This window comes from Microtus pennsylvanicus, chromosome 13 (assembly GCF_037038515.1).
Source record: "Microtus pennsylvanicus isolate mMicPen1 chromosome 13, mMicPen1.hap1, whole genome shotgun sequence".
Classification (NCBI taxonomy): domain Eukaryota; kingdom Metazoa; phylum Chordata; class Mammalia; order Rodentia; family Cricetidae; genus Microtus; species Microtus pennsylvanicus.
The window spans coordinates 83,201,755-83,214,478 of NC_134591.1; the positions used below are offsets into that span (position 1 = coordinate 83,201,755).

A 12,724-nucleotide genomic window follows, 5' to 3' on the forward strand; every position below is an offset into this window, starting at 1 on the left:
TCAACAACAATAGACAACAGCTGTGCTTCCTGTCAGCCTAGTAATGGCCAGCATCTGAGGGAACTCACCTGAGAGTAGATGCAAGACTGCAAACCATGCTGGGGAGGCACGGAAGGATGGTCTAGATAAACTTGGTGTTAAACGGTCTCCTCAATTTGAGAATCTTCCCTACACACATGTTATTTATAACAAGATTATTTCTCATGTTTCTGAATAGTTATAAAAGCTAACTGTAAAATGTCTACTTGTAGCCTCTGATCTTGAAGTATATCTTTGTGGCCCCTTTGCCTCTTGAATATAGGGGACAGTTTGCCTTCTTAGTGAACACTGTAAGTTTGAGTTATGGCTTTGGCATTTTAATTGTTATAACAACTCTGGATTCCATTGTGCTCCTCTGAAATTTTTGGTTTCATCAAGAAGCACATACACAGCAACAAAACTCTTGTCTCTCCTCCTGTCACTTAGTGTCTGTGTGGGTTTGCTGCTGCCCTGCCTGATTAGAGCACCTGGGTGTGTAACTCAGGACTCTCTGGAGGCTACTGTAGCTCTTCTCAGTGATAGTCAATCATGCCTCCCGTTGCTCCCAGGCAATCCTGGAAAATGGATCCATTGGGTTCATAGTAGTGGAACATTCAGTATTACTACCTTATTTATGTTACTATTTTTTAAATTTACTGGTAGAATACATATTCTAAATTATTTTATTGAAAACAATTAGCCATGTATGGTTGCATACACCTTTATTCCCATCACTCAGGAGGCAGAAGCAGACAGATCTCTGAGTTGGAGATCAGCCTGGTCTACAGAGTGAGTTCCAGAACAGCCAGGGCTACAAAAGGAAACCCTGTGTCAAAAAAATAAATAATTCCCAGCACCTGGGAAGCAGAGACAGACGGATCTCAGTGAGTTCAAGGCCTGCCTGGTCTACAAAGTAAGTTCTAGGACAGCCATGACTGTCTCAAAAAACCAAATAAATGAATGAACAATTATGAACGAGTGTGCATGTATGTATACAGACACAGATAAATAGCAATATATATTTGAAGATTTATTGCCTGAATACTATTTTTGAGGAGACTGGAACTAAGGCACAGATTGGTCTCCATGCTAATCCCTATAGGGACTCATGGAGAGCGAGTGGAAACCAAGACTCAAAGCGGCGTCTTTGATAACTTGAGTATAGTATCCTTGGCTGGAATATTCTGGTCAAGAGGACCGCAATTTGCCCTTCTGATGAAGCATGACATTGCCTGCCCTTCAGTATTGGAAGCTGGTAGAGTGAGTGGCTAAAACCCTATCTGGGTATAATTTTTTCATCTAATGAGAAATTAGTATTTTACATTATTTATAAACACAGTGATCCCCTTCCCCCGATGGGTACTAGTGACCTTAGATAATAGAAGAAAAGATTGTGTCTCCCTGTAAAATGTGCTCTGAAAGTCACAACTGGGAAATTGATGACTTACTGCTGTTTCCATCATTCTGGTGTCCCTCTCCCACTTGTTGGTCATCATCACAGACTGGAGCAAAGCCCGGGTGCTTGCTCAGCTTCCCTCCATGTCATTCCAGCAGGCACCTGTACACAGACTCCATGTCTGGGAAGTTCTCAGTGTCCTGGTTCCTACTGTATAACTTTATGTAACCATTTATAATTTGTTCTTTTGTTTGGCAGATTTCGCCATTCCTCTCTTGTGAACTAAGTGACTTTCATATACCACTTACTTTCAGTGACTTAATTTTTTCATCTCTCTCAAAATTTTTATTGTATTTTGAGACAGGGTCTCAACTGTCTCCTACTCCATCCACAGCTTCCAAGAAATCTTTCCAGTGAGTGTCAGCAGAAAGCAGAAACTTAGCTTTCCATGTAAGCTCCATGTCATAGCTTTTGAGAAAGCGAGCCCAGTAACCTTCCCATGGGTATTTCCAGTGTTCTTGCCATGGAGCTGCCTGTTCTGCCTTCTCTTCCTGTTCCTCTTGGTTGATTTGTTAACCCCTTCTTCCCTGATTCCATTACTGTCTTTCTTCCCACTGGGCTCTGAGCTCCTTCGTGTCCCAGCTGGCAGACAAATGAGTATAAAAGGAAAGGGAATCCCTACCTTAAATAGAAAGGCAGATCCAAGAATTTGTATGTATGGCTTACTCCTTTGTGCTGTGCAGGGAATGGGTCTGTCTGAAGTACCGCCCCATTGTCCTCAGATCCAAGAATTCCTATGTATGGCTTACTCCTTTGTGCTGTGCAGGGAATGGGTCTGTCTGAAGTACCGTCCCATTGTCCCAGCTTTGGTTCTGTGTAGCTGTGGTTTCACTCACACCGTGATAGTTAGTGCTCCTGTCACAGCCAAAACAAAAGTTCTGAGTATTTCCATTACCGTGGTTTTTACATTGAGAAGATCATGAGATTGGGGCCTGCTAGTCTTCATTTGGGTCTGCTCTTTTCCAGGTTATCTGTCCTGTTGCCGGTTCCTGGATGACAATCAGATAGTCACCAGCTCTGGAGACACCACATGGTGAGTACCTGGCAAGGCAGAGACTGAGGCCTGAGATTCCCTGTTCTTGTTCACACTATTAGGGTGAGACTTTTGGGAGATAGTTCTCATGACTAGGGGCAGTGGTGGTGCCTGCCTTAGAGACAGGTGGGTGGATCTCTGTGAGTTCAAGGACAGCTTGCTCTATAGAGCGAGTTTCAGGACAGCTAAGGCTACACAGAGAAACCCTGTTTTTTTAAAAAAAAAGACTATCTTGAATTTGTTTATGGCTGGTGATTTAAAAACAAAGTTGCTATTCATTGTACTATCTAGGTATACAAAGTTTAGTTTTGAACAGAGAACTAAAATACGGATATTTAGACTATAGTCATATATGAAGTACCTGCTTTTCTTTCCTTTTCTCCATTTATCTTTACGTACACATATGTTTTAGAGGCCTTTTGCCTCTGTTTGACTGTGAAGCCAGCTCAGTACACTGTGAGCAGGAATGCAGCTTTCCAACAGCAGCTCTGCCGGACTCCGTCTCAGAACGCTTGTTCACTAGTAGGTAGAAGTCAAGTGATTCCCTTTGTTAAATAACAAGATGACAGGTAGTTATTTTAAGAGAGTAATTTTAGTCTTAAGCTACCCTTGTGGGTTTTGCTGGTCACTGGAAACATTCCTGAATATATCAACAGCAGTAATTTAAATAGCTGTGATTTATTATAGTGCCTTCAGGCCTGCTGGTCCAGCAATAGCTGTGTCTCTTGATGAAAATGATCAAGAGTCTGGTAGTTGTGAAGCTGGATATCTCAGCTGGTCTTCTGTCTACCATGGAAACCTGGAATATATCTTAAAATCAATAAAGGAATGCCTCAACAGCAAGATAGATGAGCTCGCCAGTGGGGGTGAAGACTCTGTCCTTTTACGTGAGCTCCCACCAGAAGGGGTGGCCCATATTTAGCGTGGGTCTTCCCACTTCAAGTGATCCAGTAAAAAAAATCCTTCACAAATATGCCTAGCTGCTTGGGCTTAGCTGATTCCAAATGTAGTCAGGTTGACAATGAAGATTAGTCATTACAGATTTCACATGGTGATCATTTTCTTGGTTTGAATGTATGAGGCTTTTGTGTTCCCTGCTTCTTTCTTCCTGTGTCCCTCCTGCCCAGAAAAGATAGCCTGTATTGTGTATATTGAAATTGACTGCTTGGATTTGTGTTGCTAGGCTGAGCCAGGCCTTCTGGTAAGGTCGACAAGAACTGGCAGCTCAGTGTGCTGTTGCCTGTGCAGGTTGCAGTGAGAAGTAGCATATGGCTGTCACTTTAGAGCCAACTCTTGCTTTATGTAGTCCTGTTGATGTTTTACCTTTGAGTACTGTCAGGCAGGCCCTTGGAATACCATGTTCATCCATGAGGACCATCTTTGCTTTATTATCCCTAAGGAAGGGGAATTCAGGCAACACAATTGCTTTGAGCCATAGATTTAACTAACAATTCCTCCCTAGTGTGTAGGAAGGTGGGAAATGGGGGTACAGAGGGAATGATATAGGAGAAAAGCCTCTTTCCTTTCAGGCCTTAGCACTTTCTGCTGCCCATGAAAGGTACATATGTGATAAAACCTCACATGACCTGCTATGAAAGGACAACCACCCCTTTGCTGCAGTGAGGTGACCTGGAAACGAGCCTATTTATGCATCTATACAGTTGTTTCTTTCCTCAATACAATAAGACGTGAATGTGTCTTAACATTGGCACAGAGGTCATGTGTGCTCATACCTTGTCATTTGCTCCTACTCCAGTGCCCTGTGGGACATTGAGACTGGCCAGCAGACGACGACATTTACTGGACACACTGGAGATGTCATGAGTCTGTCTCTCGCTCCTGACACCAGACTGTTTGTCTCTGGTGCTTGTGATGCTTCAGCCAAGCTCTGGGATGTCCGAGAAGGGATGTGCCGGCAGACCTTTACAGGACATGAGTCTGACATCAATGCCATATGTGTGAGTTTAAATTATATCTGCATTAGATGTTATTTTTTAAAGTTATTAAACATTTAATTTTTAGCTAGACAGTGGTGGTGCATGCCTTTAATCCCAGCACTCAGAGGCAGAGATAGGCAGATCTCCATGAGTTCGAGGCCAGCCTGGTCTACCAAGGTTCCAGGACAGGCTCCAAAGCTACAAAGAAACCCTTTCTCAAAAAAACAAAAGGATTTATTTTTAGGGGCTAGAGAAGATAGCCTCTTAGTTACTTTTCTGTTGATCAAGGCAACTTACAGAAAAAAAGCATTTAATGAAGGCTCACTGTTGGAGAGGGTGAGTCCATGGCCATCGTGTGGGGACTGTGGCCCCATGCAGGCAAGCACGGAGCTGCAGAAGTAGCTGAGAGCTTTATCCTGATACAACCATGAAGTAGAGAGGGAAGGAGAGGGCTAACTGGGAATGGCTTGGGCTTTTGAAACCTGGAACCTTCAACAGTGGTCACACCTTTTAATCCCTCACAAACAGTTCCACCAGTGACCCAAACGCAAGAATTTGCGGGACCATTCTCATTTAGACCACCACAGATGCCTAAAGCAGTTCAGAGTGCGGCTGCTCTATGGAGGATCTGGTTTAGTTCCCGCACCCACGGGGGTGGGACTCAAGGATCTCTAACTTAAGACCCAAGGGATTTGTACCCATAAGATGCAAGCAAAACACCTGTACACATAAAAATAAATAAAATGCATACATTTAAAAATAAATATATGTGTATGTCTGTGTGTGGTTGCGTGCATTTATGAGTACAGGTACCCACAGAGTCCAGACACAAGGGTATGGTGTTGGATGCCCCGGAGCTAGAGTTAGGCCATTACGAGCCACATGTTGTGGCTCAGACTTGGGTCCTCAGCTTTGCTACCACATCTGGTTTGTCATGTTCTTTACAAATACAACCAGAGTCACAGACCAAATTGAAGCACTGACTTGATCTTTAAAGGTCAGCTGGATTCTGTGCTCTGCATTTGTTTCAGACATTGAAGAGGCTGTGCTAGCTCTGCTCCTTTCCCTAGACTGGCCAGTAATTTAGAGCTGAATATATCAGGGTATCCTCTGCTAGCCAGGGGTATGGCCGATTTAAAGCCTGCTTTCTTGCTGTAGTATCTCCTTAAGGGATGAGTCTGATTGGCTGGATCAGGATTTTGTTTCTTTCTTCACAAGTCTCTTGTGATAACTAGTGGCCAGGGAACAGGAGCCCTATAGCAGTGGCTCATTCTCCTGGCTTTTCTGTACTTAAGTCTTCCTGGTGACATTGGCAGTCCATGAGGACTGTGTCAGAACTCCCCTAGTGCATGCCCCATTCACTCTTTGATGGCATTCCTGTTCTTGCTGCAGCTTCAACTTGTTTTCCTTTCTGCAGCAGCCATGCCACTAATTGCATTAACATCGGTTCTTACTGAGTTATTTATCTTTTTGTCAGTATATGGGCTAGAACTTCATATGTACATATGTAGTACTTCATATGTTGACTGTGAATTCACTGTGTTCCTGGTACCCTAATGACTATGTAACGTTCCGTGGTTGATTACTTTTCCCCACCCCAACCCCCACCCCCTTCAGTGCTTGCACATGTCTTGATTTGCCTTCTCTTCCTAGTTCTTTCCCAATGGCAATGCCTTTGCCACTGGCTCAGACGATGCTACGTGCAGGCTGTTTGACCTCCGTGCAGACCAGGAGCTCATGACCTACTCCCATGACAACATTATCTGCGGAATCACATCTGTTTCCTTCTCCAAGAGTGGCCGCCTCCTCCTGGCTGGGTACGATGACTTCAACTGCAATGTCTGGGATGCACTCAAAGCTGACAGAGCAGGTCAGTAGCCACATGGCCTTTCTGTGTTCTTGGACAGTGATTTGATTACCCCCACTCCCAAGTTTGTTGGTTTGTTGTTTGGTTTTTTGAGACAGGGTTTCTCTGTGTAGCCCTGGCTGTTGTGGTACTCACTCTCGCAGCACTGAGACAGAGGCAGATGGATCTTTGAGTTCCAGGATAGCCAGGGCCTCGGCATTATAGACCAGGGAGGCTGACCCTGAACTCCAGAGACCCTCTAGCCCTTATACGTAGTTGGTATTAACTGCAGGAATTAAAAGTTGCTTCTGAAGCTTCAAACCCTTCTATGGTGGAAATGAATGTATGGGCAATGGTGTGCTATGTGATAGCTCCAATATTAGCTTTAGGTTCTGTATATTCATGTGGTCAATTGCTTTGAAATTAGGTTTTTAGATTTTTTAAGATTTATTTTATGTGTATGACTGTTTTGCCTGCATATACCTAGTACCTGCAGGCCAGCGTAGTGTACAGAGCAAATCATGGCCTCGAAAGCTACACAAAGAAACCTTGTCTGAGGGGCGGATGAGGGAAATGGAACCCTGGAACTAGAGTTACAGATAGTTGTGAGCCACCACGTTGGTGCTTGAACCCAAACTCAGGTTCTTGGCAAGAGTAGCAAGTATTCTTAGCCACTAAGACATGGATAGATTCTTAACTGTAGTTTGTACTCTGTGGTTTTTTTTTTTTTTTTTGGTTTTTTTTTTTGGTTTTTCAAGACAGGGTTTCTCTGTGGTTTTGGAGCCTGTCCTGGAACTAGCTCTGTAGACCAGGCTGGTCTCGAACTCACAGAGATCCGCCTGCCTCTGCCTCCCAAGTGCTGGGATTAAAGGCGTGCGCCACCACCGCCCGGCTGTTTTGTTTTTTTGAGACAGGGTTTCTTTGTGTAGCCGTGGCTGCCCTGGGTCCTAGCTCTGTAGAACAGGCTGGCCTCAAGCTCAGAGATCCACTTTTTAGTGCAGAGATTAAAGGAGTGCCACCACCACCGGCTTTCTGTGATTTTAAGCTTCTGTGAGTGTACAAGTTAGTACAAGAGGGTCTGGGTTTCTTACTCTGCGTTTGTGTACATGTGCATGCCACCGTGGTATCCTTTTGTTCTTGTTAGAAAAGAGCATGTATGGTTGGTTGTTCTCTGAACAGATTTGGCCATTTACCTAAGGATAATTTCCACTTGGACAAAACTTTCTTCGTCCGTGGTGTCCTTCCCTTGCTTTCTTAGGTGATGGCTGTAGCAGAGTCTTGGAGTGTTGTCTGTCAAAATGAGCCATCCTGTTCTTGTCATAGCATCATATGTTTCTGATTATATTTCCAGGTGTTTTAGCTGGACATGACAACCGTGTCAGCTGCTTGGGGGTGACTGATGATGGCATGGCTGTGGCAACAGGGTCCTGGGACAGCTTCCTCAAGATCTGGAACTAAGGCAAGTAGGTAATGGAGTTACTTGTTAGTGTAGCTAAACATACTTCTCAGGGCATGAAGTTTCTTTCCATGCATGGCTTGCAGATTAACAAAGATGTGTTGTTGATCTGGTATTGTAGTGGTGACCCATGGCTCAGAGAGGGCAGTGGGAAGAGCTCAGATATCTGTTTTTCTTATGCACTGACCCCAAGCTCTGTTGACAGCAGCAGGTGGATGCCATGGTGACTGGAAGACCATTCCAACCTTGGAGCGTTACAGCGATAGCATACCCTATCCAACCATACTAACGTGGACACCCACACCTCCCCTCAGAACTTCAAAAGGGCAAGATCTTTTTTCCTTCACTTATTGCTGAAACCAAGAGCACAACTCCCATTAAGAGAAGGATCTCTGTGCTGTAAACTAAAACAAATTGTGCATTCCTTCCGGGGCCATTGTCTTTGTTTTCTTCTTTTGTCTTGGGTAAATTTTAAAAGGAAATACTACAATAAAAATGTTAACCAGAAGGTAACCCTGAGTGTGATTGTGAGACAGACACGCCTCTTTACTAGTTCATTTGCATTTTAGATCAGTGATCTTTTTCTGTGACATTCTGTAATTGTTTATAAATACGAGTTATTTGTAGCAGGACTTTGGAAGCATTCACATTTCTTTCTTAAATATATTCCTTTATGTTCAATAACTAAGAAAACCGGAGCCCATGGTAGCCTCTGATTTGTCAGGGATGCAGTTTTGTCCCTGGCTATTTTTTTTTTTTTTAATCTCATGTCATAGATGAATGTTTCGTACAAACATGGCATAGTGGAAGAAAAACATTCAGAAGCTAAGTAGCCAAGCACATGATGTGACGGCCACAAATGCTTTATTGGAATCCTTCCCCTTTGCTCAGCAGTGAACTTACTCCCAGCACCCTTCCCTCCTGACTTGTCCTCCTCACTGTCTAGTTTCTTCTCTTACCTTGGGTTTCCTGTGAAGTTGGAGGGAAGTTTGTAGTCATGTGACACTAGCCGTCCTGCCCCTGCTGTCAGAGACTTGTTCTCCAGAGAGGTGCCTGTCCTGTGCTTGGATAGTCAGTTGGTTATTTGTGTATGAAACCATGTACAAATCAATGTTTTGAAAATAATGATCTCAGACTTTCTAAGTTAAATTTTAAACAATTTGATTGTTTGCCATATTGGGTGGGTTTACTCTTAGAATCGCATGCTGTAGAAATGCTCTAAAGTGCATATAGGACTCAGTCCTTAGATGTTCTTTTTCTTTTAAGAAATAACCTCTTCAAGTTGTACAAGTGGCGGCTTTGTCCATTACTGTTGCTATTCTGCACACATATTGGAAGCAGCAAGCGCTTTACACGCTTGAGTAGTGGGATAAGTCACTGTTTTCTTTACTTTAAAAAACAAAACAAGCAGTCCTGTTGGGAATGATTGCTGTTGGATTCAGGAGGGGAGAGGGAAAGCCGCTCTGCTGCCTCTTTGCCACTTCCTGGAAGCCTGCCTCCATGGAACAGCCTTTTGCATCCGAGGCGACAATTTTCCACCATGCAGATCCTCGTGGTTATCATCTCAAGCCATGTTCAGCAGCAGCGTTTGGACAGCAGTGTTCTGTGGGCCTCCCCTCCCCTGTACCCTGCACCCTCATAGCAGTAGTGGCTTCGCCATCCTGTTTTCTGCAGCGTCCTGTACAAAACTGTGCTGTGACTGTGCAGTAGGCCTGGACCTGGCAAAGAGAACACAGCGAAGCCCCTTCTCTTCCTACCAAACAACTCTGTAGAGCTCTCTGCACCCTGTACCCTTTTCACCTTTTGTATTTAATTTTAAAGTCAGTGTACTGCAAGGAGGCTGGATGCAAGATAGATACTATATTAAACTGTACTGTTATTTAAGATGTAATAAAGCAGTTTGACATGAGGGACTCTGGTGTGATGGTTATTTGAGGGTCAGTTTCAGTGTATGGAGGTAGCCACATGCCCCAACTGCTTACTCAACAATAACATAACATCATGGCTGAGGATGATGGTACCACATACCTGTAATCAACGTTCAGGAGACAGAGGCAGGTGGCTCTTTGAGTTCGGAACCAATCTGGTCTACTTAGTAAGTTTCAGAACAGCCAAAGGAATATAATAAGAGAAAGTCTGTCTCAAAAAAAGAAAAGAGGGCCAGTGGTGGGGGCCAGCTTTGAGACGTTCCCAAGATGCTGTACATCTCAGGCCTGCAGAACCATTTGTCTTCTAGGACCCCTCAGTATCTGGGTTCTGTCTTGCATCTTCTCCTTTCGCCTCTCTACCAACAAGCTGCTTTGGCTTATTCTTCCCACTAAAATACTGAGGATCTTCCCCTCTGAATACACTCTTCTAAGTACGCAGCATTTCCTTCTTAGTCAATAAAGGCCGCTACATCTTGAAGGAGTGAGCATCAACCCCAGAAGTTTTGTTTTTTTTTTGTTTTGTTTTGTTTTTGTTTTTTTTTTTATTTCATTTCGAGACAGGGTTTCTCTGTGGTTTTGGAACCTGTCCTGGAACTAGCTCTTGTAGACCAGGCTGGTCTCGAACTCACAGAGATCCGCCTGCCTCTGCCTCCCAAGTGCTGGGATTAAAGGCATGCGCCACCACCGCCCTGCCCCCAGAAGTATTAAAATAAAGCTCAGCTGCCATTCCTCCAGCATCCAGTCTACTGCAGTGCCTAGTTCTAGACTGAACGTGAGTTTTAAGATTATAAGAGATAGGCTGGGCATTGGTGGTACACGCCTTTAAGCCCGAGAGGCAGAGGCAGGTGGATCTCTGTGAGTTTGAGGCTAGCCTGGTCTACAACAGCTAGTTCTAGGAAAGGCTCTGAAGCTACAGAGAAACCCTTTCTCGGAAAAGAAAATTATAAGAGACAGGCTGAAGAGGTGGTTATTCTTCCAGAGGACCCGGGTTCAATTTCCAGCACCTTCATGGCAGCTCATAGCTGTAACTTTAGTTCGGTGGATCTAACACCTCACACAGAATGCAGTAAAATAAAAATAAATTTTAAACGAATCTTTTAAAGGAATGATTATAAAAGATGACTTTGATCCTCAGATGCCCTATGTACTAACTAAGCCAACCTCCCTTTGATTGGGGGTGGTAAGTAAATCAGTCCACTCGGTCGGTGGTGCTCCCTTCAGAAGAGACTACCCTGATGTTGCAAGCTCTATGGTGTGATTGGCGGGCTGAGCAGATGGGTTTGCTTAGCGTAATACTCCCCCAATCTCCCTCAAGTTAATCTGTTCTTCACAGACAAATCTTTTGTAGGCTGTTACCTACCCCGATCCCCACTGAGTACAGAACACTTGAAAGTTCTTTCTGAGCTAGAGGGAAATATTGGTGAGGTTGACCATACTCCCAACACTGCCTACTTTCTGTCTTTGAGAATCCGTATCTTAACCTATTTCTACCCTGATCTCTAGCAGGCCCAGTGGAACCAGGACACTTCTGTCTCCACCTCAGAGGACTGGAGGTTGGTTCCTTCTCAGTCAGCTTCAAGGCTACTGCCCTCTTTAAACATGTGGACAGCAGTAGTGGCCAAATAGCAGTACAGTTCAGACCAGGCAGAATGCTCAGGTTTTCACAGCTTGCATTCACCACTAGATACTACTCATGCCTTCAAGTGTGCCTGAGCCAAGTGACCAGCCTGCTCATACCACTGTCGCTTTGCCCCTTCATGCTCAGTGCAACCCACCACCACCACGAGTGCTCTGTGGACTGCTCCCTACCGCTTGAGATCCCAGCAGCCAGTTGCCTCTGCCTCTCGTCACAGGATGATTTTGGCCAAGTTATTTGTCCCCAGATCCCCCATGTGAGAACGAGTGAGTAGCAGTTTCTGGTGTGTGATTCCAGCTGGTGACCGTGCAGCCCAGGGTCCTGAAGTCACTGTTCCTGAGTACGCCAGGCACTAGGTCCTCAGCCTCTACATGCCCTGATTTCTTCCTGGTACCTCACCCCATGTGACCTTTGATCTACTTTGGAGTCTTGCCTCTGGCTATTCCCAGACTGACTCAGTGTCAGCCCAGAGGTGGGGTTGAGCTGGAGGTTCCTGAGTCCTCAGAGTTCGGTGGGGCCCACTAAGAAATGACATAATGTCAGCTTTGTTCCTCCCTCTGAAAAGGGGAAGCTAGAGGCCTTCGCAGAAGACACTTCTCCCGCTCTGGAAGTCTCTCCAAGGCTAGCCTTGTACCTGGAATGTACCGCTAGATACCAATCAAGTATTACAGTACAATGCAGTAACGTCCAAAAACAGTTCAAGCCTTCTTTGGGTGTGGCTGATGTTCACTATGGGGAAGGAGTTAGGCTTACAAAACACATGAGGAAGTTACAAAACTTAAGAAAACCCCTGTCATCTTCCTACCCCTATTTTGTATCTCCACTGTGCATGGATCTGTTGTTTTTTGGAAGAAGAGGAGGTGAACCTCAGGAGTCCCCACCAGAGAACATCCTGACTTCAGCAGGTATGGGGGCTGTGGGGAAGCCTGGACATTGGGCTGTACAGGAAGGGCAAAGCCAAGGGTGCCAAGTCCTGCCAAATGGAGTAGTCACACCGCTGATGTGTGAACTGGGTGTCTGCCAACTTAGCATACCTCTGGATCAGTTACAAAGCTCTAGTTCCCTCTTGAAACTGTGGATGAGGCACACTGTTTACAGTCACCTCTCAACTGTCAGAATTTTTTTTTTTTTCCAAGACAGGGTCTCACTATGGTACCCCTGGCTGGCCTGATTCCTAGAGACGCTGGTATTAAAGTAGTGAACCACAACACCCAGTCTGCTGTCAGGTTCTTAAAACTACAGGCCCAAATCCTGGACACTCTACTAAATGTGAAAGGCCACGTGAAGTGCCTCAGGCCCACGTGAGCGCAGGTGCCCCTGAGTTCTGATTCTGAATACTTTCAGGTCCATGCCCTGGTCATTCAGAACAACGGGAGGAAGGAGGGGCAGGAAGCTGTTGGACAGTCCATGCGTT

The 12,724-nt window shown here is 44.9% G+C and overlaps 1 protein-coding gene across 7 annotated transcripts in view; it reads left to right on the forward strand.

The window, feature by feature from the left end:
• Positions 1-9,659, forward strand: part of Gnb1 (G protein subunit beta 1) — a 60,323-nt gene extending 50,664 nt beyond the window's left edge. For 2 of the 7 annotated variants that reach the window (XM_075946611.1, XM_075946617.1), the window contains 5 exons: positions 2,441-2,507; positions 4,264-4,465; positions 6,098-6,314; positions 7,642-7,757; positions 7,955-9,659. In XM_075946611.1, the coding sequence (XP_075802726.1) occupies positions 2,441-2,507; positions 4,264-4,465; positions 6,098-6,314; positions 7,642-7,748 (593 nt within the window). In that variant the 3' untranslated portion in view covers positions 7,749-7,757; positions 7,955-9,659. Of the gene's footprint in view, positions 1-2,440; positions 2,508-4,263; positions 4,466-6,097; positions 6,315-7,641; positions 7,758-7,951 lie in introns of all 7 variants that reach the window. The other 5 variants (XM_075946613.1, XM_075946618.1, XM_075946616.1 and 2 more) reach the window with 4 other exon arrangements.
• Positions 9,660-12,724: the final 3,065 nt, after the last annotated feature.